This window comes from Bos indicus x Bos taurus, chromosome 7, assembly GCF_003369695.1.
Source record: "Bos indicus x Bos taurus breed Angus x Brahman F1 hybrid chromosome 7, Bos_hybrid_MaternalHap_v2.0, whole genome shotgun sequence".
NCBI classification, from domain to species: domain Eukaryota; kingdom Metazoa; phylum Chordata; class Mammalia; order Artiodactyla; family Bovidae; genus Bos; species Bos indicus x Bos taurus.
In genome coordinates, this window is record NC_040082.1 from 81549289 (window position 1) to 81577159 (window position 27871).

At 42.6% G+C, this 27871-nt stretch overlaps 1 protein-coding gene across 3 annotated transcripts in view; it reads right to left on the reverse strand.

Annotated features, from left to right (window-relative positions):
• Window positions 1-27871, reverse strand: part of ZNF608 (zinc finger protein 608) — a 108755-nt gene that overhangs the window by 45350 nt on the left and 35534 nt on the right. For all 3 annotated transcript variants that reach the window (XM_027547000.1, XM_027546997.1, XM_027546999.1), the window contains one exon: window positions 14759-15014. In XM_027547000.1, coding sequence (XP_027402801.1) covers window positions 14759-15014 — 256 coding nt within the window. The remainder of the gene's footprint in view (window positions 1-14758; window positions 15015-27871) is intronic.

Consider the following 27871-nt stretch of genomic DNA (forward strand, 5'->3'; position numbering starts at 1 on the left):
CAGCTTGGTGAACAATCCCTGTTGCTAAATATAGATAAAAAGAACAGAGTTCAAGCCCAAAATAATGATCCAGCCAGGACCCACAGGGAAGCGGAAAGAGCTGGGGTTAGGGGAGAATCTGTTCATTCCAAAAGCTACTGAATTTCTTTTGTTTAGATAACAAACAGCAAAACAAAAAAGACGGTTTGTTGTTTCATTTATATGCCACTGTTTTAGTTTTTCAAACTTCGAATCTATCTGAAAACCAAGCATAATTAAAGCCCAGTTTGGGGGGAAAAAATAGGCCAAGTAAGCCATGACAATAACAAATTAAATGACGTGATCTCTCTATAAAAGTGATCATTATGATGGCACAATACAAATCAATTGAAATTATCTCAGTTTCAGACCACAAAATAAATGGCAGCTGCCAAGAAACTCAATAAAGGAACTTAAGGCTCTTTAAGAGTTTTCTCATCTGTATAATGGAGCTGATATTGTAGTTACTATTTAAAACAACAAAAACAAAAACAGGAAGATGAGATTTTTTTTATACAATGAAGAGTGAAACCGTCACCCATTTTCCCCTGAACTGGGCACCCCAAAAGCTGGTAGCCAAAAAAATCAGGGAAGGCTTTTTTTGGGGAAACTGATCAAATCAAGAGAAAAGGCAGCTGGGGAGTCCCGTAGAGAAACGATATACCCAGGTCTCCCCACACCATCACAAAGGTACCCCCGAGCACGTGAAACTTCAAAGCAGCTTCTCAGTGTATCATTCAGACGCTGTCAGCCAAGAAACATCAGGCACCCGAGAAAAATCTCCAACACCAAAGAAAGAGGCCAAAACAAACACAAACAAAAAATGGAAATTAAATTATAAACAACGCTAAGAGAAAAAGAGAAAAAAAAAAAGAGAGGGAAAGGGTTATTACTATCTTTAAGGAAAATGAATAGACACTGCATTCATGAAATTAGAATAAGAGACTTTAAAATAAACAATTCCAGTAACAAAAAGAGATTTTAGAAATGAAAATTATAAGAGAACAGATTTCTTCTTCAATGAAAAAACTGAAAGATAAAGTTGATAAAGTCTCCCCAAATCAGAAAACATATAAAAGCCTATTAAGCCAGAGATCTGAAAAAGGAGAGAAAAGATCAGAAAAGTAGAAGATTGACATAGGAGGTTCAAACTGTAAATAAAGGAGCTCCAGAAACAGAGAGCATAGAAACAGATTTTACATCCTCTCCAAAGAAATAAATCTACAAAACTTTCAACCCTACAGGGCCTGAGTTTCCAATGACAGGATCAAGTCCAGCCCAACACATAGAAGGGTGTCACGGAGAAATGTCAGAATGCTGGGGACAAGGAGAAGATGAAGGCTTGGAACATGGGGAAACAAACAGGTGTCACGCAGAAGGACTCAAATATGGATGATGTGGAACATGTCAAAGACAACACTCAAAGTGATGGAACCACATCTTAACAGTCTGGAGAGAAAATTATTTTAACCAATTCTTCATTGAACCACTATATCAATCAGGTGAGGGAGAAGGAAAACATGCCCAAACATCAAGATTGCAAAAATGTTAATTCCCACGAACCCTCTCTTAGGAAGCTATTGGGACATGCGCTTCTCCAAAATGAAGGGACAAAACAAGAGAAAAGGGTACAAAGACCCGGGAAACAGACTGTTTAACACAAGAGGTAAATGGAATGAATCTGCAGGATGTACAAGAGAAAGCTCTGACTTTCATACCTCTGCATAAGGTGTGAGCTATCGATCCAGACTGGAGCACAGAAGACTCTATAGAGAGACTACTCCGAAAGATAAAACATCTAGAAATGCTTGCTGTACGTCAACAAACTGAGAAGCAGTTCATAATTCTGGCATGATAGTTTGTGACGCATTAGTGAAGGGCACACAGAACATTAAACAAACAAAAAATAAGATAATTATTACCCCAGGGAGAAAACTGGATAAGCAAAGAGAGAGAGTCACAGTACATGGCTGTGTTCTGATTAACATATACATAGCCATGATAACATTAACCCTGCCTACTGACCTAACCCAAAATTACTGTGGAGGGCAACTCCAAAAACTCTTGAGCGCTCTGCATCAATACATTTTTAAGAATCTGCTAAACAGATAGGTATTAGAGCCATTGCAGCTAAGAGAATAAAGGAGAATTTTTAATAAAAATATTACAAATGTTTCTTGATTTAGGCGACTGAGCCTTCCAGAAAATCTTAATAAGCACAGTATGTTGTACGAAGTTTAAGATATTCCTTCTATTTAGTTATCTTGGGGGATTAAAAAGGCACACAGCATCTCAACACGCATTTTTTCAGTCAGGTACTCTCACTCAAAATACTTTTCACTATTCAAGTAACCAAAATACAAAAAGAAGTTCACGTGCATCAGAAAAGGTTTTGAAAACTGACCCTCTTTGGGGTTCTAACTAATCACATTATGCTTACCAATAGGCCTGGCACTTCTGCTATTCCTTGTCACTTTTCATTCATAATCAGAATGAAATAAACAGGGCAATGACATCAAACACGGAACCATAACAAGTTGAAGCCGCCATAATTTGCGGAGGGAATAAACAACACAAATTTCAGCTCCCGGACAACTCCCTAATATTCCTTTTTAAACACCAGGCTTCTCGTTCTACTTTCCAAATACCCAAAGGTTTACAGTGAGTAAATATACCCAAGATGAAGGTGGCCACCGCTTGGGTGAAAAAGCCTGATCACAAGTGGTCAGGGTGGCAGTCAAATGTGAAGAAAGCCGGGCTTATCAATGAGCCAGAACCCAGACCCGAAGATTTTGAATAAGCTAAATGACTCCTCGGAGGAGGAACCCATATGGTCCAGTCCACATCCTTCTGAAACCTTACATTCCTCCCACGCCATCACTGAAGCTACTGGAACTCTGGCCCTTTATTCTCCTTTTGACCCTGCCTTGATTTCCACCACAGTCGTAACTTCGCAGACTCCATCTTCCTCATTTTGAGAATATGAGGATAATGATGCTAATCATAGCTTCAACTACTTAATGGTCACATTCACTATAAGTCATGCTTTGTTTCCATCCTTGGAAACGTGCTACTACAAGAAAAATGCAAGGTAGGCTGCATGATATTTAAGCAAGTACTTAATTCAAAAGCCATATATAAAGTCGGAGAAGACTCTTAGGAGTCCCTTGGACTGCAAGGAGATCAAACCAGTCCATCCTAAAGGAAATCAGTCCTTAATACTCATTGGAAGGACTGATGCTGAAAATGAAACTCCAATACTTTGGCCACCTGATGCAAAGAACTGACTCCTTGGAAAAGAACCAGATGGGAAAGATTGAAGGCAGGAGGAAAAGGGAACGACAGAGGATGAGATGGTTGGATGGAATCACCGATTTGATGGACATGAGTTTGAACAAGCTCCAGGAGTTGGTGATGAACAGGGAAGCCTGGCGTGCTGCAGTCCATGGGGTCACAGAGTCGAACACGACTGAGCGACTGAACTGACTGATATATAAAGTAAGATGTCCTAAAGGGTATACACTTCAGAGATTCTCCAGTAACTGGCTGAGGGTCTGAGGTTAACAGTCGCCTTCTGAATCACTGAAGATAAATGTGCAGTCTATATAATTTCAACTGGCTCACTGTATTTTGCTTCTTTGAAAACTAATCGCCACCCCCGCCAACCAACTCCGTTCCTCTAATCCCCTAATTGGGTCATTTGTTCCACTACCAACTCAAAACATAACATTTTTTAGAACTCTCACTGCATGTATAATGCCTTTTAGTCACCCTACCAACCAGAGGTCTCAGCGAAGAAATGAGAACATGGCACGAATGCTTTTGCAAAGAAGACTGTCACAGCTCCGGGTTATGGCCTCCCAACCTGTCTGTCTGCCCTTGAGTATTCAAAGACTTCTTGAACTTTAAAGCACTTTCTGCATGCTTGTTTATTGCAGTCACCCTGGTTCCAGATTCAGAGAGAGCCCAGTTGATGCCACTGATCTCAATGCTGCTTCATCTGCTCTTACAGCATTCACCCTGTACAGGTTTGTCTTAACTAGAAAGCTTTTCATATTCTAAAGAACTACAGGGTCTTCTCCTGAAGCTGTAGAAAGTGGTGGAAAGCAGTCTTCCCTGGCTCTGTTCAAACAAGTCGGTCTCTGCTGCTACTCAGGAGAAATAAGACACATTCAGTGTTCTCCGCTGTCGGCTTGTGACTTCCTTCAAAAGTTGCCTGTCAATGTGGATATCAAGAAGACATCGACATGACAACATACAAACGGTGCAGATATACAAGTGAGCCCCTGAAGGGCTGGCAGGAACAGGCTGCCCACTGAGCCAGAAGAACATGTGGTACCGCCTCTGACGCACCGCAAGTGCTGGGCCTTTTTTTTTTTTTTTTTCCCTTGTTAAGAAATATGGAGTTGAAAATGACATTTGGGGGTATTTTTGTAAAAATATTTGGTGAATATTAAATTCTTTAAAAACATTTCCCGCTATAAGCCGAACTGAGTTCCCACATTTCAGTCAAAACCTCAAACTGACAAGCACATGTTTATTTTCCTTTTAGCATATTTTTAAAATAATTGGTTATATTCATACAGGCACACATCAACAAACACAGACATAAAACTAGGCAAGGCTGATCATTTTAGGTAAGACTCTCTGGAAATCCAGAAAGAACCTACAGTCACTTTATTTAGACTGGACCCCAGGTTCTTTAGAAGTGTAATAGGACTAATTATAGGAGTTTTCCACATAAATGAGATGCTAATTACATGTTGGCAGAGCAGTGTAAAGTTCCCTGGGCAAAAGTGTTTAATTGTTCAGGCTTGCCAAACATGTCATGTGTCATGTAGAGGAAAGAGCCATACTTCTTACACCTGAGGACTGCAAATACTACGAAAGTGTCTCAAAAATATATCTGAGTCAGAAGGCATCATTAGGAAATGTATATATATGTATATATATATATATATATGTAGGTGTGGTGAGTATGTAATTGCTCAATTTACAACCCAGTTATAAGCAATTATCAAATGAGCAATAAGGGTCTTGCCTACCTCGCATCGCTTTTTATCCACCCTCGCCTTGGGTCTCCCCATTGTTACATCAGACTTTGCTGGATACTCTGTAATTGTGCCCATGAGCTTAATTCCCCCAACTCTGCTGAGAAAGGCTTTTTTTGCAACCTAATTCCTAATTCCTTCTCCCTACAGCTTATTTTGCTTTTGCCTGGGAAATATTAACCAAACTTATCTGAGAAAAGAAGGCCTGGGTACATATGGGAATGCTTTGGTAGATATTACTTTTAAAAACTATCTCAATAGTTCTTCCTCCTGCAGCCTCGATACACAGAGGTGGCCAAGGGAAGAGGCCATGGGAGGAAATAGATGCCTGGAGATAGAGGGCAGGGCAGAGTCAGGGTGTGCCACAGAGAAATCCACAAACTGCTGGGATACAACATAAGACAAATGATAATGTGTTACCAACAAACCATGCAGTGCAAAGCTTTCTCTATAAAGACCTTATCCTTTGTCGATCTTTATTCTGAAGGAGCAGAACCCAAAAGAAAGATGTTTGCAGAGACAGAAACATGAGTGATTTCAATTCCTCCCAGTTCAGAATGGATGCTTGACAGACTAATTTTCTCCCCTGGGTGTTTGAATTCCTCAGATCTAAAAGTCTCTTTAACTTCTTTCACTGGGGGGAAAAAAAGCTGTAAAATGTCATACTAGACATAAGCAGGAGTGAAATCTAAAGCTCACTACATCCAGAGCAAAGCCCGCCACCAGGCAGAGCCTCAGCTGCAAGCTCTCTTGGGAACACCACTTCACTTGCACACCTGCCTTCTCAGGCTGGACCATTTCGATATTTACTACATGAAGAAGGTCCTATTCCCTCTTCTGTCTAGGACAGGACCCTGGATATTGGCACTGCAAGCTACGCATTTTACTTAAAATCTCATGCCATCAAAATGTCATTGAGTCCAAAGTTGGGACAGGTAACCAAGGAGGGGATCCACTGGGCTGTGAACCAGTACCACCTGTTGGGAAAGTGGTTAAACAGTTACTATCTGCTAGTGTATCAAAAATGCCCGTGTGCTCTGACTCAGCAATTCTCCTTGAAAACTGCTGCTAGCCCAATAACTGCAAATCCACAAAACAATACAAAAACTTCATGCACAAAGATGACAATTATCTAAGGAGTTGAAGGCAGTGTAAATAGTTACCATGAGAGAAATTTAGATATTTCATGTTCATTCCAAATAATATTTGGAAAGAAATCAACAAACTGAAGTCTAGTCTGAACAATGAGATCATAGATGACTTTTTCGTCTGTATTTTTTCTCCCCCAAATGTCTCAAAATGTATTTCTTTTAAAATAATAAAAAAAATCAACACCATATTGAAGATATAAATGACTGAAGGGAAGAAGCACGCCAAATAGTTTGTTTCTCCTTTTTTGTGGAGATTAGTCTAATAATAGCAAAGCTGGAAGCTGAAATATTGTCAGATTTTATAACAGCTTTAAAAAGTCAGTAACCAACTAGATTTCTAGAACTTTATTTTCCAGATTGTGTAGGCCAAACTTAATTTAAAAGTAACATATTCCTGAGTAGAAAGCGACACTATTCAAACTTAAACAGGTATCAAGACCAGATCACTTTGTTCTGTGAATTTATTCAACATTCAACAAATATGTATGGTGTATTACTCCGTGCCAGGCGCTGGGGACCCAACAGTGAACAAAACAGATGGGGTTTGTGCACGAAGGAAGCTTATGGCATAGTGGGGCTGAAAGGGATGGTTTGTATACAGCAACCCAGCTAAGGCTGATTCAATGACTCCTGCCAAGATGAGATGCTAGACCTACAGAGAAATCTCCTACCCCTCCATGCTTAAAAATAAAAACTCCAGCTATTATTATCAAATTTAATCCTTCTCTCCAAAGAGAGGTTTGTAAGATACACAGGAACTTTGGGCAGTGACAGAAATCCAGAACACCTAGGAGGAGGTTTGAAGAGGCAAGGGCTCAAACTCCGACCGCTGTGGGTTCAAATTCCCTCGCCACGTGAATCCCTTTCTAAGTCTCCTCTTTTAAAATATAATGAGGGAGGTCACTTTGGATTTTGTCCTGAGCACTGAAGGCAATCACTGGGAAAGCATGCCCAGGATGATGTTTGGCACAGAAAAAGTGCTCAACAAAAAAGCCTTCCTCTTCTCCATGAAACAGACATATTTACACATTAAAGACAACAAAAAATCAGGTAAGGACAAAGAAGTAAAAGTCAGTAAAATGAGGGACTGGGGCAAGTGGGAGTGACTGCTAATGGGCATGGGGTTTCTTGGAGAGTAATGAATATATTCTAGAATTCATTGTGATAGCTGCACAACACTGCATACACTATAAAACCACTAAGTTGTACACTTTAAATGGATGGATTGTACATTATGTGAATTATATCTCAATGAAACTGTTTTAAATGTATTTTTTAAACGTCATTGGAACCTTTTAATACATATGCCCAGATGGGCCAACAGCTATTCTATGCAACCCATGAGACTAAGTGAATTTTGTAATTAGAAAATAATATCGTCAGTTCCAAGCCACTATAATGTTAAGACTCACATTTTCTTACCATCTCCTCCACAGGGAAAAGACACACAAGCATACTGGATAATACCACACACACAACTCTTGAAAGACAACTTCTTAAATCTTTTACTGTATATACCTCAGTCCTAAGAAAAGTCCAGTTTAAAATATTTTACATTCTGTATTCACATACAAGACTAAATTTAGATACAATATCAACCAATCAAAAGGGGAAACAAAATGCCTTCAATACACAGTGAGTTTGAAACTTACCACTTCATTACTTAACACCTAATGTCACCACCAAAATACATATTAAAATAACACAAAAGAACAAATGTTTGGTCCAAAGACATTATGTTAAATCTTATCGAATAGCCGCTTACTTTTCACATTGACAAGAGGTGAACCGACTGTGTTATGGTTTTCCAGCAACACACAATCACTCATCATATCCAAATTTTCTCATTCTATCATCAAGAAACCATTAAACAGATCCAAGAGAGCATAAAGCAAAAAACCCAGGAAAATGCCCCAGACAAGGCTTCCCTGCTCCCATCCTTACTCCCTCCTTCTGTCAGCACGTCTTTACTGAGTACCTACCGTGAAGACCTCGTCTCCATCTTTACCTTCTGTATTTTTCTGAAAACATTAGTTTTAGTAATCTTTTAAAAAAATGTGATATGAGCTTTGTAGTTGTTTATAATATACCCCATCGAACAATTTCACTTTATTAAAAATTCTTTCGCCACTGTAAACAGAATAATCAGAGAAAATAAAGATGGCATATAGTTCAGAAAGGGTTTCCCCAGGTGGCTCAGCAATAGAGTCTGCATGCCAAGCAGGAGATGCAGGTTTGATCCCTGGGTTGGGAAAATCCCCTGGAGAAGGAAATGGCAACCCACTCCAGGAATCTTGCCTGGGAAATCCCATGGTCATAACCTGGCAGGCTACAGTCCCTGGCGTTGCAAAGAGTCAAACATGACTTAGCAACTAAACCACCACCATCATGATAAAGCAAACATACGGATCTGATTTTCTATTTGGGTTGCTTTTTGCATGTGAAAATGAGCAGCACTTGTACATTTTGGAAAGTGCATCCTTTGAGCTGCTCTACCACCAATGGTGATGTATCTTAAGAGACAATCCACATTTTAATCGGCAACCCCTACAGGGAGATGGCCCGGGAAGGTGAGGGTGTAAGTGGAAGCAACTAGTAGGCCTTTCAGCCCTCTGAGAAGTTTATGCTGAGGATCACATTTGAACCCTTTTTCTCATTTATGATTAAACAACTGTGCTCACCTACCAAACTCACACCCTGGGAGCTGTTTTATCTCCACTGAGTATGGTACTGACAGGGAGCATGGCCCATCAGCCATCTTAAAGTTCCCCCTCACTGCACAGCTATAATCATTAACTGATATGGCAGGTAATGAAATGCAGAAGTGAAAGTGGGCATCTTACTCCGCTTGTGAGTCAAAACTGAATTTATAAAATCACTGGGAACTATCTCAAGAAATAGTAATGTTTCAATCATTAAAAGTACTAGACCAACTCTGTGTTCAATTACTAAAAATACAAAGCAAGCTTGGGTTAATACTGAATCTCATGAGTCAAAATTTAAAAAGAAATGTTCTCTTTTCAAAAAGGTTGGTAAGTAAATACTGCAGAATACAAATAACAATAGCAAACATCAGTGCCATCGTCAATTATGTGGGGTCACCTGCTTTTTAATAAATTAGATGGGATGGGGAGGGAGGTGGGAGCGGGGGTTCAGGATGGGGAACACATGTACACCCATGGTGGATTCACGTCAATGTATGGCAAAACCAATACAATATTGTAAAGTAAAAAAAAATAATTAGTTAAAAAAAAAAAGAATTTCAAAGGAAAAAAAAATTAGCTTGAGACCCCCTCCCTTGCACATAAAAACACTATCTTTTTTGTGACTTGGGAGATGCAAAAAAAGCAGAAGAATTTAAGAACATCTCTGATGGTTTAAAAGAGAATCATTTACTTCTCTGATTAAAACATTAATTCCCAAGATCACTTTTCTTTCTTCAGAAAACACACCGAACATCAGGTGAAGGACCTGATATAAACAAGCATTCTTCCTCTCACACTGGGTGTTTTCTCATAAAAGAAGAGAAAGTGAAGTTGCTCAGCCATGTCCGACTCTTTGCAACCCCATGGACTGTAGCCCACCAGGCTCCTCCGTCCACGGAATTTTCCAGGCAAGAGTACTGGAGTGGGTTGCCATTTCCTTCTCCAGGGGATCTTCCCAACCCAGGGACTGAACCCGGGTCTCCCGCAGACGCTTTACCATCTGAGCCACCAGGAAAGTCTCTTTTCTCATAAGTCATAATTTTTATTCCTATTATCCCCTCTGAAAACTCCCAATGTTTTCCGAGTACAATCTTTCATTTGCTACTTTTATCAACTTTCCTTAACACTTTGGGTTTCTGAACTATTTCAGAAATAACTCAGCAGACCACACAGAAATGAAGTCACAGTATCTGGCTTACTGGAGAAAGAAACTAAGGTCTGCCTCACTGTATTAATGACTTAGAATGAGTGATACACCAGCTAATTGTTCATTAAGCCCCTCAAAACCTCTGTGGGGTTCACGTTCAGGATCAAAGCTGGGCCCTCTTTCTCATTAGCACAGTCATTAAAAAGCTATGCTCACCGGTCACACTACAGCATCTTGATAGACATTATCCACCCTGTGAGGTACACGGGGCAGGTGTTTCTGTACATTTCGTACCTGAGAAAATGAGGCAATGAAACATGTGACTTCCTTAAAGGGAAAAAGTCAAGCAGCGTGCAAAGGACCAGGACATCCCCTCTTTCCCCTGAGATGATGGTTCTCATAATTGTTTACACATTAGAAACCCCTGGAGAGAGGTGGAAAAAAAAAAACAGTGGCAGGTCACCAAATTGCCAGCCCAGACTAAGGAGACACCAGGGCATCAGTGTGGTTTAAAAGCTCTCCAGGTGATTCACAGGCACAAAGTTGAGAACCACTCATCTACAACCTACAGATGTTTAAAAGGCCTTCACTGACAAATAACCAGTTTGCTTTCTCTCACTTCCTTTTCTTCAGGACAGAATGGCAGAGCCATGGTAAACGACAGTCATAACAATGAACAGTAGATCCAGCTGAACCAAGTATGTTCTCAGGGAGGGGAAAAAAAAAAAACAATAAGAAACAGGATTCTATAAGAATCAAAAAGAAAATACAGTCTCGAAATCTAAAAAAACCAACCTCAACACACATGTACTTCTACAAAATGCTGTACACACCATGTTTTCTTTGCCCCCGCCCCACCAAAAGAGCAAATTTTCAAACAAATAACTATACATGGGCATGTGTGTCCCAAATGTCAGGAATGAAATGCTAAGGAAATTCTTTCTAACATCTGCGAGTGATTTTGTACAATACGTCATTGCTCCTATGCATTCACCTTAAAGAAGAAAGATCAGAGTAGAGTAACTATACATCCAAATGCAGTAATAATTTTTCTCTCCTATTAAGCATGATCTGAAACCCACTAATTATTTCCAGAGGGAACTCCTCTCCTAACACTTTATTCCTGAGTAGAGTTTTTGGCAGTAACACAAGCGGGAAAATCTATGATTAAAAGAACCCTCCTCAAATGAAGAATTCCAAGCATAAGAAACCATAAGGTACCTAGTGGGGACGTCATATTTCAGCTTTGCTGCTCCTACCATCTTCCAATGAAATCACAGGAACACTTGATATTCCCCCAAAGACTGCAAATGGGGCCTTTTAAAATGTCTAGGATCTTAGAACAAGCACATACAAACTTCACACATGGGTGAATGCACATAAATTGGGTTTGTGAAAAGCACTACCAGTGATACAATATCTTCAAAATGAAAATACCAAGGAAGAGATTTTATTCAACTCAATCTATAGCATTAGTCAAAGGCAACTGACAGTTTTACAAGTGCCCGGCCTGAAGCTCTCTGTGAGTGAAACCTAGTACTAGAAAAAACGAGGCTCACTTTCCCTTCACTTCTCCCCAAATCCATCTCTTTTAGCTCTGTCAAATAACTGGCTCCAAATGTGTTTGTTCCGCTTCTCTCTTTGTTTTTCCCAAAAGGGAAAAGTTAATGGTCAAGTGGGTTTAATTTTTAAATTGGTACAAGAGTTTTAAATACACTGTACCAAAAAAAAAAAAAAACCCAAGAAAAGTGCAAATGGAATGCTCTTGAAAATAGTTACACATTAAACACACATCTTATGACCCAGGCCTCGACTAAGGCAAGTTACGTTCTATGGAGGTCAGAAGTTTAGTTTATTCAGCAAGAATAACTCTATTAACAGCTCCATCTCCTCCTTGTCATCACAGTAAACATCCACACATTCCAAATCCTGGAAAATGTGAGGCAATTCAGAGGAGCTGTGGAAGACTCCACTACTCTGCCATCTGAAGGAAGTCACCCACGGGGATTCAGGGATCACAGAGGATCAGGGAAGGCACACTGGACTCAGGAGACGGATTTTCAAAGAACAGCAAGGAACTGGGGAGGCTTTATTCATATCACTTCTAAATAATAATGATGATGAAAGCCCTTTAAACGTATGCCCAGAGCATCAGAATTTCCAATCAACATATATACTATTGTTTTCAAACACAGATCTTCTTTTTTCTAAATAATCCCATCTTTTACTAAAGTGAAAGTGAAGTCACTCAGTCGTGTCTGACTCTTTGCGACCCCATGGACTGTAGCCTACCAGGCTTCTCCGTCCATGGGATCTTCCAGGCAAGAACACCGGAGGCACTGGCGTGGGTTGCCATTTCCTTCCCCAGGGGATCTTCCCGACTCAGGGATCAAACCCAGCTCTCCTGCATTGCAGGCAGCCGCTTTACCCTCTGAGCCACCAGGGAAGCCCATCTTTTACTGAAGGCCAAGGTTCAAAGTAAAAAAAATCAGCAGACTCCTAAGCAAAGTGAGAAAAAACAAAACAAAACAAAACCAAACCCTAAACTTAGAGCTGTTTTAGAACCACAAAAACCTTCTGGATTTTTAATTTAATTTTACAGCATCTACCATGCAGGAAGGTCACGCTGCAGGAACCTGTCCTATCCCACACTGAAATAAATAGAATCATGACGCAGTATAAACAGACAGGCGCTAAGTCACAGGTAGGAAAATGGAAGGCAGTGCTTCACCCTAAAGAGTTGGTTATCCAAGTACAAGACAATCTGACTTTCAACTTGATGTAAATTAATCCTTACTCTTTTTAAATCATTTTATACCCGAAAATCAGCACCTCCACTAATTAATCTTCATAATGTCTTGAAGTCTTTTCTACGTTTTCTCATGGAGATGCCAGTCTGAAGCCCTTATCCATCACTTCTGCTCTAGGAAAAAAAATCTAAAGGAAGATGAACCATGCACAACCCAGAGGCAATGAAGGAGAAGCCAGCTCCCCACGTGGAGCCCCTGCACTGGGCGGGTTCTGAACGACAAGCAACACGACAGAGGTTTAATTCCAGCTCCTCTGACACCGATTCCTCCCGGTGTGGTTGTGCAGTACTGATTTAAGTGGCTTTCCAGTTTAAGGTACAAAGAGGGAGAAGGCGCAAAACCTCCCACGTTTCTAAAACCAAGAGTAAATGTTAACTGTCAGGTCTATTTGAGCAAATAAGAGAGCTCTCCGGATCTGCTGCTTTCATTCTTCTCATGGCTGCTTCCTATAGAATTCAATCTTGATTTTTCCTTACTGATGCTATCTACCAAATTTTCTATCTAATGATGAAATCCATCCTACAAGAAGAGTAAATTCAAGATAGTATGTAGAATTCAAAGATTTTCCTTAGAAGTTTTGTTTTTCCATCTTGAAACAGCCTATTTTTTGCCTTCTCGCAGTTATGCTTACACCTGTCGCCTGATTTTCAGTCATTTTTACTCTCATTCCCTAGTTTGTCACCATTCTTAACTATTTTCTCCCAACCATTTCTTTCCCAACAATCACCCCCAATATATTGTCCTTTCCCATCCATTCAGCCTCTTCAGCACATATTTTATTTCTTCTCCTTTGAGTTTCAGCCCCCAGTTCTCCCCCTTGATACAGAGGAATCTATTGATTTTGCATCTCAGGTCCTTCTTGTTACCTTTATCCTTGCTCTGAACTCCTCTCCTAAAAGACAATGATACTGATAAGGGTCATTCCTCGCTCTTGACCAATCTAGCTCAGAGGAAAAACGTTTCCCCTCTGTTCTTCACTTTCCTTTGGTCCCCGGGTGTACCCTGGAGCATGCTTCTTCCCCATGGCAGGAAGCACTCCGAAATGCAGCAGTGGAGCTCTCCCCTTCATATTTAGTTTGTATTAATTATCTACTGTGCTCTGTCAAGGACACTGGCCATATGAAACATGCTATACTTGATGATCTTGTACTATGAGATGTGGCCAACCATGTCTGGATCCACTGTCCGTTATGACACACATCTGATGTGCATTTCCAATAGGAATGAGAGATTCACCCAATCTATTTAGTTCTCTTGCACCTTGGGTCTCATGACTAATAGACAGCACTTGCCAGACGGCCTGCTGAATTAGGGCACCAGGAAGGTGCTGCGTCTTCAGCCACAGAAAAGAACTGACTGACTCAACTGGAGCTTACACCTTGGACCTTGGCTTCATTAACTCTGAGCAACAACTGGCCACCGTCAAATCACAGCAATGGCCCTTGCTAAATGTAGGAACACTGGCTCAACTCAGAAGGTAAATATAAGCCTCAACAACACAGAAACAACCACCTCAAGACAGATCAGTTGGCAAACCAACAACAAAACGAACTTGAGATCTATTGCCCATTCTAATTTTCATGATACCTCCTAGGAGAAACGGTAACCTTCAGCCTGCTTCTCAGAGTCCTTCCACGTTAAAGCACTTAAAGTGGAGAAGCACTTAGATAGACACCAGACTGTTCCTGAATGAATGTAAAAGCAGCCATGAACAAAAAGAGAAACATAGCTCTTATTTCAACAAAAATCAAGAGCGCGTAGAAACCACTTTTCTTTCCTCTCTGAATACCACAAAGCAAATTCCCATTACAGGTAGACACAGAGACATCACAGGGAAGAGGACATGGGGGAATAGATCAAAATAAATTGTATTTACCTTCTTCTGTTTCATGCCACACGATCCCTTCCAAATTCACACTGGTTCCGGGTTCACAGGGCCCAAGACACTCTGGCTCTGTCACTACTCCAACTTCACACGTATTGACACCCACGGAACGAGTCCGAACCAAAAGCTGTTCAACCGGTGCTGCAATATTGGATGAAGATGGGGAAAAGTAGGAGGGCAGGAGCTGAGGCGTGAGACTGCTGGCAATCGGCGGCGGAGGCGCTGGTACTGTAAACAGGGGGTCAACCTGAAAGACAGACAGGCTTACTGCAGTGGTGCTGCGTGCTTGCAGCTCTTTTCAATGCAATCTGTTGACATCACTTCCAGAATACATCACCATTCCAAATTCTATTTGCAATTATAATATGCTTTGAGTGTTTTAATGGTGCCAAAATACAAAGTAGAAGAGAAATAAGCATTTTCGGTTTTCACGATACACAAAGTAAACATTGGAGCTCTAGCTTCTTGGGTTACAGACAGGCCTTTGGGGTCCTTACAAATTTACCAATTGACAATGTTTAGCCTCAAGAGATGTGCAGGAAATATGCTTTGCAAAATGAAGACTATTTCCCACTTGTCATGAAACTGTTATTTTCAACATAACATTTTTCAAAGGAGAAACTCCAATAAATATCCATATAGGCATCACTGGACATTTAAGCATAAGAGATAGATTAAAATTGTTTTCAAAGTACTTTATAAACCATAATGAATTCAATCACTACTAAAACAGATTAATTTACTCTGCCAAACATACAAAATCATAAACTTGATTACACACACAGAAACACAGAAACTGGATATTATTAGCATGTATTAGGCATCAACTTTTAACTAAGTGTTCTACTGCAAAGTTTGACAGCGTTCATAGAAATGGAGAACTACCCATAAATGCATGTGCTCAACAGAATCTGAGCTCCTCCATGTACAAGTCCTTTAGTGCTTCAACTTGTGAAGATCCCTGATGAGTTTGATCGGGACTCAGCAACTCTATGTTCAGAAAAGAGAAACGTCAGCCAAAACGAGACCCTGTGGTGCAACCGCTCCCTTGCACCCCAATCCTGAGGACAACAGCAGAGGTGTCCTTTACCACAAAAAATGAGGGAGTCAGGCCATTAATGAAACCAAAAGCTAGGTATGTACTGAGTAGGTAGGTCACCAACAGACTGATGCACGCCTTCCACCCACTGCAACAACTGTTATGACTGCTACAGAATAGCTCTGGCCCTGCTGACCGATTGTCACAGGCGAAAAAGCCAAACGCACAACATCTCTGCACAGGATTCCAGATCACCTGTGTCCTCAGGTTGCACAGAGACGTCACTGACATACAAGAAATGATGTTTATATGTCTTATCAGTTGGGCTGACACAGGGGACGTGTAAAAAGGACAGAGAGAAAGCTCTTCTGGTAAAATTCCATCTTAGTCTGTTCATATACTCTCAGTTAAAATTTTTAAGAAATCAACATTTGATACAGACATAATAGTGCATAGTCTTTGTTCTTAAAAACACACACACACACACATACACACACACACACACACAGAGCGTTTTTCAAGAGAAGTCATATGAGGAAGTGTGCTCCTCCTCCAACAGCTGAAGCAGTCATCTGTGTGGGCTTCTTGTTCATATGACTGGAGGAACTATTGCTACAGTTTGCATTTCACTAAAATGATACAGCGACGTTCACTTGCCTGAGTGATCCAAGATGCGACAGAACAGCCCTTCATCCAACTGCACGCTAAAGAAAGTTAATTTCCTGCTCTCCAAGCTGCCATAAAACTCCTTTTGCTCCATGCTTTTTATTGTTCTTCATTCTTGATCACAGAGCCCGAGAAAGGAAAGCATTTAACAGCCCCAAGCCCCAGATCTGGTGATTTATGCTTTTGTGTAAATGCAGCTTAATGTGGATCAAAGTTCACACTGATAGTTTCTATTTTAAAACTGAGCTGACAAATGAAGAAAGGGATTCAGAGGAAGAAAATTTAAGGGAGGTGGGGGAAGCCAGTGCAGCCCTGTAGTCTTTATTACAACTAAAGGACTGCATGAGACTGAAGTCACTTTCTAGAATTTAAAAGAGGAAAAAAAAAAAAAGACCAAAGAAAATTATAAACCAGCGACTGCACATTTTCTTGCATGATTCCCAACAAACTCTTAATTTGTATAGTTAGTTGTAAATTGACTGTAATTTGGTGCGACACATATAAACTGAAAAAACAAAATGGAACATTCTCAAAATAGTCTTCATATCCTTGATCGACAGCATGCTGTTGCTAAGTCGCTTCATTCGTGTCCGACTCTGTGCAACCCCATAGACGGAAGCCCACCAGGCTCCCCTGTCCCTGGGATTCTCAAGGCAAGAACACTGGAGTGGGTTGCCATTTCCTTCTCCAATGCAGGAAAGTGAAAAGTGAAAGTGAAGTCGCTCAGTGTCGTGTCCGACTCTTAGCGACCTCATGGACTGCAGCCTTCCAGGCTCCTCCGTCCATGGGATTTTCCAGGCAAGAGTACTGGAGTGGGGTGCCATTGCCTTCTCTGGATCGACAGCATACATTAATTCTAAAAGAACAAATACAGCTTCAGTTAGATAAACAAGAAGACTGAATAAAAGAAAAGAGGTGAGGTGTCTTGGAGAGTACCAACTCTCTAATTGTGAAGCTTAGGATGCTGTGGGAAAACATGTACAAAAGAAGCCGTAGGGATGGGGGGAGCAGACCACAGGACGTTGGCCACACCTCCCCACTAAGTAAGCCTGTGACTTATGAGAGTCATTTAACCTCACTGAGGCCCATGTTCCTCAACTGGAAAATTTATTTTCTTGCCTTCTAATAGTGATGATGAATCCTATCACAACAGAATTTCTAGATTAAATCTCTATTTCGGTATAACTCTGTTTATGAATATATTTCCATGGAGATACATACATACTCACATACTCTTTGGGATATTTATGTAATTCCAAAGATGAAGCTTCTAAAGAATCTAGATGGCTTGATGGGAGAGGCCATGGTATCCTAGGCCTACTGGCAAGTTAACTGTTTATTTCCATTAACACAATTCAAAAGCAATGAAAAGAGTTCAGCTGATGATATATACAGAAGGGACCCTGAAGCCCTGTGGACACTTGTTTTAAAATGAGAAAACTAAGATTCAGAGAAGTTTGCCTATAAATATGAACAATAATCATAAACAGTCCCCCAATGTAATAACAGTCTAAAACTCTTAAACTTGATAGGAAAACTCAACAGTTTATATGGTTTTATAGGTTAAGCTCTTTGACTTGCACAGGTGAATTTCTCTTAAGTTTTTCCACTGAACTCGCTTCCTCAATGCAGCTCAAATCCCCATTCCTTTAGGTATCGATTATCATTATGAGTAGAAAAGCAAACTTTTCTCCCTTGGGATTTCAGGATTTGGAGTGGAAAACAAAGACCATCCATGAGGTATACCGAGGGCCCTCCTCTCCCAGAGCTTACCAACTGGAAAGGTGGTGGGGAATTACAGCCACTCTCAGAGGAGTTTTTGTTGGCAGGTATGCCAGTTTTAAAAACATTTTCTTTCTTTTTTTGCCAATGCAAAAAATTAGGGACAAGTCTGAATTTCCTCTCTCTCGTAACATAATAATTGGATCATGCGCTATGCTGGGCCCACATTGTTCGTGGCCTCAACTGACAAGGCTGAGCTCCCTCAGCCTGCAGTGACCTGCCCAGGCAGAAGCCGCTGAGTTTGCATTTCCAACTTTTTGAGACAACCACAGAATGTTCTAGCTAGGAGGTCATCTAACCCAACTTACTCATTCTAGAGAAAGCCAGGGCCCGTATCTGTGTAAGGGCAATAATTTATCTGTAGTGGCAGCCCAGGTGACCACAGAAGAGCAGCATCCTCTAAGAAGGACCTTTATAAAGGAGCTAAGCATACACTGGGAGGGAAAAGAGGGATGGGGGAAATAACTTAAGAGTTTGGTTATTTCTTTGTGTTAGTGAACACCCCCAGTGTGACATGACGTGGTCTTCCAAAATAGAAATCGGTCCTTGTGTATTTCATGGTGTCTAATACACAGCCGTGTGACGCGACACACAAGGCAGGGTTTTGAAAGTTGTTTTTGCCTTATACAAAAGGTCAGCTTCCACTGTCCCCTGATTTCTCAGGTCATTCACTCCTACACTGAAACACAATTTCTTCACCCAGCGAGGCTCTTTAAGAGCAGCAACAGTTCCTACAAGAGTGTCTGGAAAGGAGGCAATGCACACTTGGACTTGCGTAGTGACAAACCTCAGGTTGTTCTGGTTCAAATCCTGACCCTGGAGGTACTTGCTTGTGTGGGATTCTGAGCAAATGACTGGCTATTCTAAGGCTCAGTGTCAGGATCTAAGAAATGGGAGTAAGAATAATGATTATCCACACGGGGTTGCAGTGAGGACTCAATGAGATAACTCATGCCCAGTGAAAGCTTGGCATAGTGCTTAGCTCAGTAAACAACGGCTTAGGAAAAGAAAAAAAAAAAAAAAAAAAGTCCCTGGTCTGATATTACAGTTCTCTAACCCTGCATGCACTCTTACAAAGCTCCTTTTTATATCCTACTATGTTTAACATAAATCTATAATCCTCTCCAAATGCATGGTTAAGTGCGGTTAAAAAGTATGTTAAAAGTATAAGAAAAAGGGCTTAACCCTGAGAAGCTCAGCCTGAGGAAATACTGCTCCTTTCATACACTGGCATCTGGCAGTCGTCCACTGGCTTAATCCAGCCCCATTTTACAGCAGGCCCTGATGAGTCCTCCACTTCTGCAGAGTCTCCTTCCACTCATCTCTTGCTGGACCTCTTTTTTGTGTGTGCTATGCTCCCCTCAAAGTTTCCTTTTATTCACCTCAAATTGATCACATGTCCACCCAATAAATAATTACTAACATACCTGCTTTGTGCCAGGTGCCACTAGCAAAAGAGTGAGCAAGACTGCAGCAATAATCAAATGGTCATACAAATCCAGCAAAATTGCAAGTGTCGCTGCAGCACTTCACGTAAGGGGCTATCCAGGGTGACCTGAGTGTGAAAACCAGCATGTAAAGGCAGTGCGGGGCAGAGATCAGCCTCTGTAGCTGAAGTCCACGTCAACCTTTAGCAACAGAACCCTGGGCAAGTTGCCTGATCTTTCTGGGACTCAGTAGCTTCATCTGTAAAATGGAAACAACACCTGACTACTAAGGTGACTACTACTCAAGATCACGCAAAACGACGTTACCCCAGGGCACCAGGGATGGAATGCTGCTAAGTCGCTTCAGTTGTGGCCGACTCTGTGTGACCCCAGAGACGGCAGCCCACCAGGCTCCCCCGTCCCTGGGATTCTCCAGGCAAGAACACCGGAGTGGGTTGCCATTTCCTTCTCCAATGCATGAAAGTGAAAAGTGAAGGTGTGAAAAGTGAAATTGCTCAGTTGTGTCCGACTCTTCACGACCCCATGGACTGCAGCCTACCAGGCTCCTCCGTCCATGGGATTTGCAGCCAAGAGTACTGGAGTGGGTTGCCATTGCCTTCTCCTAAGGTATGGAATAGCCCTCAATAAACAAATGCTACTGCCATCGTCAATATGATTATTATTATCACAAACATACCTGAGACCTGAACTGAAAAGAAAATGCTAGGTGGTTTAGCCCTTTAGAAGCCAAATGCTAGGATTTGCTACTAAGATTAGCAGTTATAAGTACCTTTCGGGAGGGACATACCCTAAAAGAGTATTCCTACCATCTTCCATTTAAAAATCGGTGGGGAATTATTAGTCAAATGATACCAATAACTGGAATAAAAGAGCAGGAGGGAGAACTGGCCAGTTTTAGAGATGGTTCCTTTGTCAAAGCTCTTTTCTGTTACCCTGACGGGACACTGATGTAATATACTAGAGCCTGAAAGAGGAAAGCAGCCATCTCCAGTGGAAGAAAAAAAAAAAAAAGACCCATAAGTCTAACAGCTGGTGGTGGCAGCCTGTCAAACTGAGGAAAGTTAATGTCAAGAACAGACGCGCGGCAGTCTCTCACTGTTATTTTTGCATGATTATTCCCAGGTGTTGGTGCACACTGAGCAGTAGCCTGGCTATTTATTACTCGAGAGAGCCTGAGAGCATGGGAGTCGGGGAGCAGAGAGGGGACAGGGAGGCGGGGAAGAAAAGGTTATTTACACAGATAGCGGCACTTAGGGTGAGTAATCAGAGAACCAGGGGGAAAAATAGTCTGCAGAGAGATCCTGGCAATGTTTTCTCTGTTCACCTTATTTCAAGAGCTTCCTGAGTGCCGACGAGCAAGGAAGGCTCCAATGCTGAAGCATGGTGGGCAGCAGCTTTGCACCACTCGGGCACAGACTATGGCCCCTGGTGATGGTTTCCAGCAGCTGGAAACTGACAAGTTAGGAGAGGTCGGCTGGGCAGGGCTGACCCGACAAAAGGACAGTCAGGTTGGCTCTATTGTGGGGATGGCTAGCACTGCCAGGCAGATGGGAAGTTCACCACCAGGAAACAGGCAAGCCTCAAGGAAAGATTCCTTCCTACACCTCGGGGCAGGTCTGAACCTTCACTGGGGAACTTGCCTGGGTTTCTTCCATCTGTTGGTACAAATCTGCATGCTCATCTTGCTCTTAACCCCTCAATCCTGGGATTCTCGGGTCGCCAACAACCAGAGCGGGAATGGTGTTTTATTTTGTTCAGAGTCAATATTTTTACATTCTGTGAGCACACCGGGGCACGATTACTTAATGTTCTCGTTTTCTCCATATCCTAGTATTTGGCTGTTTTATGAGATTGCCCACAGTCACCCCTTTAATTTAAAAAGCATTAGACAGAGACGGCACTCCATGTAAGGGAAATCACAGCTCTTTAAAGGTGACCACTGGCGCAGTCCATCACTTTGCATTTTAACTACCCTTTCTGCCAGACATCGTTGCTTCATTAGTAAAGCAAGGGAAGCTTAAAAAATGGTTTCCTTAAGCACCGATCTTTTCCCCAAAATGATTCGTCAAGGGTGAATTTTCATCCTTGTCGGACAAAATTGGAACAACTGCATTTCAGTATTCCTAATTCTGTCTTTCCTACATGTAGTGCAGGCTTTTCCTTCTAGAAACCGTGATCAGGGCAAAGCACGTGCTACAGCTTGCTGCCAAACAACAGGGGCAAACTCCTTCTAAGGGCCTACTGTACACCAGGCCCCAGATGTTTTCTATCTCCTCTGACACTCATAACATCCCCATTTTATAGAAACAGAAACTGAAGATCTCAGCGAATGAGCTACTTACCCAGAGAGCTGAAATTCAAAGCCAAACCTCTCTGACTTCAAAGTCTGTGGACTTTCTTGTAAAACTAGTAACAGTATCAGTCACTACTGTTTAACACTTATTACACAGGAGGGATGGTACTATGCATTCTCTCATTCAGTCTTCACAAGGTTGTGACTGAAAGTACTTAACAGATGAGGAATAAGGAACTTAAACGGAAAAGGTCACTTAGGGTCAGTGGCTGAGCCAGAATCTGAACTCACATTGATCAAACAGCAAAAGAAACTCTTCTCAATGTAGAAGAGAACACAAGAAAGAAACCTACCTCCCCGGGTAATTCCTGACCCTTTTCTGCATGTTAGAAGCCATGCATCTGATTATTCTCTCAACTCCTAGTTTAGGATGGTGCATCTTGGTGTGCCCAAGCAAATACCGCAATTCCTTCAGAAACCTCAACTACAGAACCTCGCAGAAACCATAGCTCAGGTTCTGTTTTACTGTTGTTGCTGTTTTAAATCATCTGACTCCAAAAGCAACAGATATACACAATGACTGGAAATCATACTATCATTTTCACTTTCTCATTCCTAGGCATAAAGACAGAGACCAAATAAAAAGCCAAAGTTCTAGCTGCTCGCACGCTTTTAAAGGCTTAGCTGCTGAATAGGTAGGGCTCAGCCTCGGGATGGACCAGGGCTCCAGTTCCAAGGGCAGTGGGGTCAAGATGGATGCTTCCATTCCCAACCAGGACTCCAGCCCTGCTGAAGTCACAGAATGCTAGCCCAGGCTCTCGGGGACGCTGCCTTGGGGGTGGTGGTCAAGGGAAGGTCGCTGACTGTTCAGTGTGTTATTCAAGAAGCAACTCCATGTGCAGGTCACAAGTCAGAGGCACAGACAGGCCAGCCACAGGTGTAAACTACATTTTAAACAACAGTGACGATTTTTAACTTCATGCTCTAGCTGTGACAATTTTTCAAAGCAAAAGACAAGGTACTGAGTCCATATGGAAAGACAGAGTATAATTAAACTACCCTGGACTTGGTGTCTAAAGCTCTCTGGTTGTTTTGAAGCCAAACCAAAATCTCCCCTAGAAGGCCCTCCCCGCGCTGTGCCAGGTTCCATGGGAAAATAAAGCTGGTGGAGCTAGAGGGGACACAGGGACTCAGCCTTGGGTACTTTCCACCAACCACAGCAGCTGTTACACACTCAGCCTCATCTGCGTTCTCTGTCGGGGGAGGGAGGGACCATTCCTATCTTATTCCTGAGCCACAGATTCTTCATCTGTTTTAAAAGTGTCGGTGACAGTACTCAGCAACCTAAGCACGCTTTAAACAGCAGTAAATGACCACTGTTTTCCTATCTTGTTCATAAGGCTTCTCTGATTTCCTCTCATCCTGCCTACTTCCAAAGACACCTTAAAAAACAAAATTAAGCCACAAAGAAAGGAGGAGGGAGTAAAAGTACTTAAAAAAAAAGTCTGTCTTCTTGGATTAATCCTTTTCCCTTTATTTTGGACAAAACTAAACTCCAGTGTATACCTCAGATATGCAAATGACACCACCCTTATGGCAGAAAGTGAAGAGGAACTAAAGAGCCTCTTGATGAAAGTGAAAGAGGAGAGTGAAAAAGTTGGCTTAAAACTCAACATTCAGAAAACAAAGATTATGGCATCCGGTCCCATCACTTCATGGGAAATAGATGGGGAAACAGTGCAAACAGTGTCAGACTTTAGTTTTTTGGGCTCCAGAAATCACTGCAAATGGTGACTGCAGCCATGAAATTAAAAGACGCTCGCTTCTTGGAAGAAAAGTTATGACCAACCTAGACAGCATATTAAAAAGCAGAGACATTACTTTGCCAACAAAGGTCCGTCTAGGCAAGGCTATGGTTTTTCCAGTGGTCATGTATGGATGTGAGAGTTGGACTGTGAAGAAAGCTGAGCACCGAAGAATTGATGCTTTTGAACGGTGGTGTTGGAGAAGACTCTTGAGAGTCCCTTGGACTGCAAGGACATCCAACCAGTCCATTCTAAGGGAGATCAGTCCTGGGTGTTCATTGGAAGGACTGATGCTGAAGCTGAAACTCCAATACTTTGGCCACCTCATGCGAAGAGTTGACTCAGTGGAAAAGACCCTGATGCTGGCAGGGATTGGGGGCAGGAGGAGAAGAGGACAACAAAGGATGAGATGGCTGGATGGCATCACCGACTCGATGGATATGAGTTTGAGTAAACTCGGGAGTTGGTGATGGACAGGGAGGCCTGGCGTCCTGCGATTCACAGGGTCACAAAGAGTCAGACACGACTGAGCAACTGAACTGAATTGAACTGATGCTGGCAAAAACTGAAGGCGGGAGAAGGGGATGACAGAGTATGACATGGTTGGATGGCATTACCAACTCAATGGACATAAGTCTGTGTAAGATCCGGGGGTTGGTGATGGACAAGGAAGCTTGGCATGCTGCAGTCCATAGGGTCACAAAGAGTCGGACACAACTGAGTAACTGAGCTGAACTGAACTGAAACCCCTGTAAAGTTCCACATCAATCCCATTTCTTGCAATTACATCTTGCCCTTGGTCCTGAAGAGTGAAATTTTTAAAAAAGCAGCCCAGAGGTAAAACTCTGGATTTTGCTTCACGTGGATGCACGTGCATCAGCGAGCAAATCAATTTCAAAACCCCTGGTTACTGAGTATCTCCGCAGATAACTGGCCATTAAAGCATTGCCTGTCTTCGCATGACCCCAATTTCTCCTCGAAATTATTAAAAGGTTGGAGGTCTCTAATCCTCAGCTATCTCAGGACACAGACATGATTCAATGAAGGGAGAAAGGAGGGGAAATGAAAGAAAGAAAAGCCCTGTTGGGAGTTGGGATAATCACCTTATTCCTAAAGCTCTAACCAACAGCACTTCTTTATAGTAGAAAATCTCACCTGCAACCACCTAAACATAGTCTTTTCAGGAATATTTTGGACATTTAAACTATAAACACAATACATGCTGGTCATAACAAGTTCAACGGCAAGGAGTCAAACCTTATGAGAACTAAGATGCTTCATGGAAAGAGTCAAAGCCCCTTTCCACAGCAGGGTGGGCCAGTTGTCACTTCTTGCCCCACATACTATTCTGGTACCACTTCCTCCCTGAAAAAACTAAAGACTACTCACATAAATTCCGGTCTAGGACACTTAGCATCAACCTCTTCTCTCTTATCCTTCCTTTTATAACTCCCAAACACTGATTCAAAGGAGTCATCACTCTCTTAACACAAGCTTTAAAACTTTCATTTCGTATCAAATCAAACAACTCAGTAAAGCTCTCCATAGCTCATCACAGAGATGGACGGTTACAGACAGAAAGAAATCATGAAGCTCCCGAGCCATCTTCATGCCCATCTTTAAGGATACCTTAAAGAGACACTTTTTTTTTTTAACATTCATTCTTATCTTGGCTCTATGAAAAGGCAAGAGTGGGCTTTCTCATCTGATTCTATAAACTAAAGAAACTAAATTCTTAAGAGGTAAGTTACCTCTCAAGGTCAGGAGTGCTGGCTCAGTGGTAAAGGTTTTGCCCATCAGTGCAGGAGATGTGGGTTTGATCCCTGGGTCGGGAAGATCCCCTGAAGGAGGAAATGGTAACCTGCTCCAGTATTCTTGCCTGGAAAATTCCACGGACAGAGAAGTCTGGTGGGCCACAGTCCACGGGAGCCACAAAGATTCAGACACCACCAAGCATGACAGCACACAGCAAGGTCAGGAGCCAAACAAGAGGCCACAAGCCACCCCATGAGGGCTGCTGTGCCCTCCACCAAGCTCTGCACCGTAACTCAAACTTTCAAAGTTCTCTGCTCGCAGAACCTTCCCCATCCCCACAAAAGAGTTTCCCACAGGCCCAGAATTCTGTTTTCCCTCCTGAGAACAGAGCAGCCTTTAAAAGTCCAACTGGTCATTCTCCAGGGAGAGCCTCTCTTCTAACAGTTTCCTACGTATGCATCCTTCTAGAAATTTAATCCATATAAAAAATGCAGGGCGATGGGGAGGAGTCAGTTTTCATTTTATAGCCTCTGTGTTTGCATGAATTTTAGCATGAACATGTACTACTTTCACAATTTTTTTAAAAAATTTAATAAAAAGATGCTAAGCCTTTCCACTCAGAATAAAAGGAAACAAACGGAAACAAATGCTAACTCAGAAGGGAGAGAAATAGGATTGAGACTATGATTTCAACTCCTTGTGCGGAGGTCCTGAAATTAACAAGCCAAGGTGGCACTGGGACCAACTGCGTGTGAAGGGAGGTAGTGTATTGACCCTGTCCTCCGCTTTACAAGGGCTGCTGACTGAAGCCCCCTCACCATCGGGGAAGTCGTTTCCTCATCTAAAAAGTTTTTGCCAGGTCCTACCATTTGCCAAGTGTTTCTCCATGAGCCCTGGAGGGCCCTTGAGGCTGCAGGGGAGACTAGCAGGGGCCACAGAGCAGCTTGGGGTCAGCTTGGGTGGTCAGTCAGGCTCAGGGCATCGTGCGAGTGCCAAGGGGTGTGGTAGGGAGAGTGCAAGGTGGATCTGAAGGGACTGCAGGAGTAAGGCCGGGTAAGGGTGGGAAACATGGAAGAGATGAGCCACGCTGGACAGTACAGTGAGTCTAGGAGCTTAGGGGGTCAGGAGGAAGATAGAACATTAAGGCTGGAGAAACAGAGGGCGCATGAAGAGCACAGGACAGACTAAGAATGTTGGGGAATGACTGCAAAGGTAGAAGACTGTGCTGAGGATATTAAAGCAGGGGCATGGGAGGATGGATAGTTTCTCTGGCAAAACTGAAGCCGTGGGAGAACAGATACAAGACGGCTGAAACTGCAGGAAGGAAGGAGGGAAGGAGGGCAGCTGAAGCCACTGGAGTCCTTCACGGAAGAGGCAGCAGATGTGGCAGGGGTTGGGGAAGAGAGGAGTCTCAAATCCCAGTCCCAGGCTTCCGTGTGAGCGCGCGAGGGCGTCCTTCCCTGGGATGGAGAGGACGGGTGGAGTGTGGTGGGGCGATGTCTATTGTGCAGATGGACAGAATGGTGTAGAGCTCAAGAGAATTATCTAGACTAGAGAGGAGTCACTGGCAGAGAGAAAGTGGTGAAGCCAGCAGAGTGGACAAGATGGCTCAGGGAACCTGTGAAAAGTACGAAGAGAAGGGGCAACAACATTTCTCGCTGACTTAAGTGTGGAGTAAGAGAGCAGGAGGCGTGGCTGTTGAGGTTGCAGCAAATCAGGAGAGAGATGAGTGACCACAACCAGGGGAGAGAGGCTCCGAGGCCACCGTGGTCCGGGAGGTCTGGTGGCTGACACCACAGGGCAGTCAAGGGAAGATATAATGTGGACCTCTGGGGAGCTGGTTGAGGGTCCCTTCCTCCTCTCTACCCACCAGAAGAGCAAGACTGCTGGCTTTTTAAAGGCAAGCCCTGAATTTCACCCTGACAGCTACTGGCAGCCCCAGAGAGTGGCCCCTACACCCTCTGGAACCTTCTGTTTCAATCCAAGTGAAGAAATACTGACTCGACACCATGGCTGCAGCCACCTTTCTTCCATCAGATGACTTGATCCGTGAGAACCCATACTCCCATGCCCCGCTGCCACCCCCCCGCCCCCCGCCAAATGCCAGTTCCTGCAGCCCTTCCATGTCACCAGCAGCCAAGAAGGTATGAGGCCTGTGCTTGAGGAGACTATCACAAAACCGGTAGTCATCTTGAATACGCTTTTTCAGACTGCCTCCACCTGATGCTACCGTACCGAGTGATGTCCTACAGGGTCCAAGGCTCATTCCCTTGAGAATCAGTGCTGGACTCTAAATCGAGATAAACTCACTCGTAT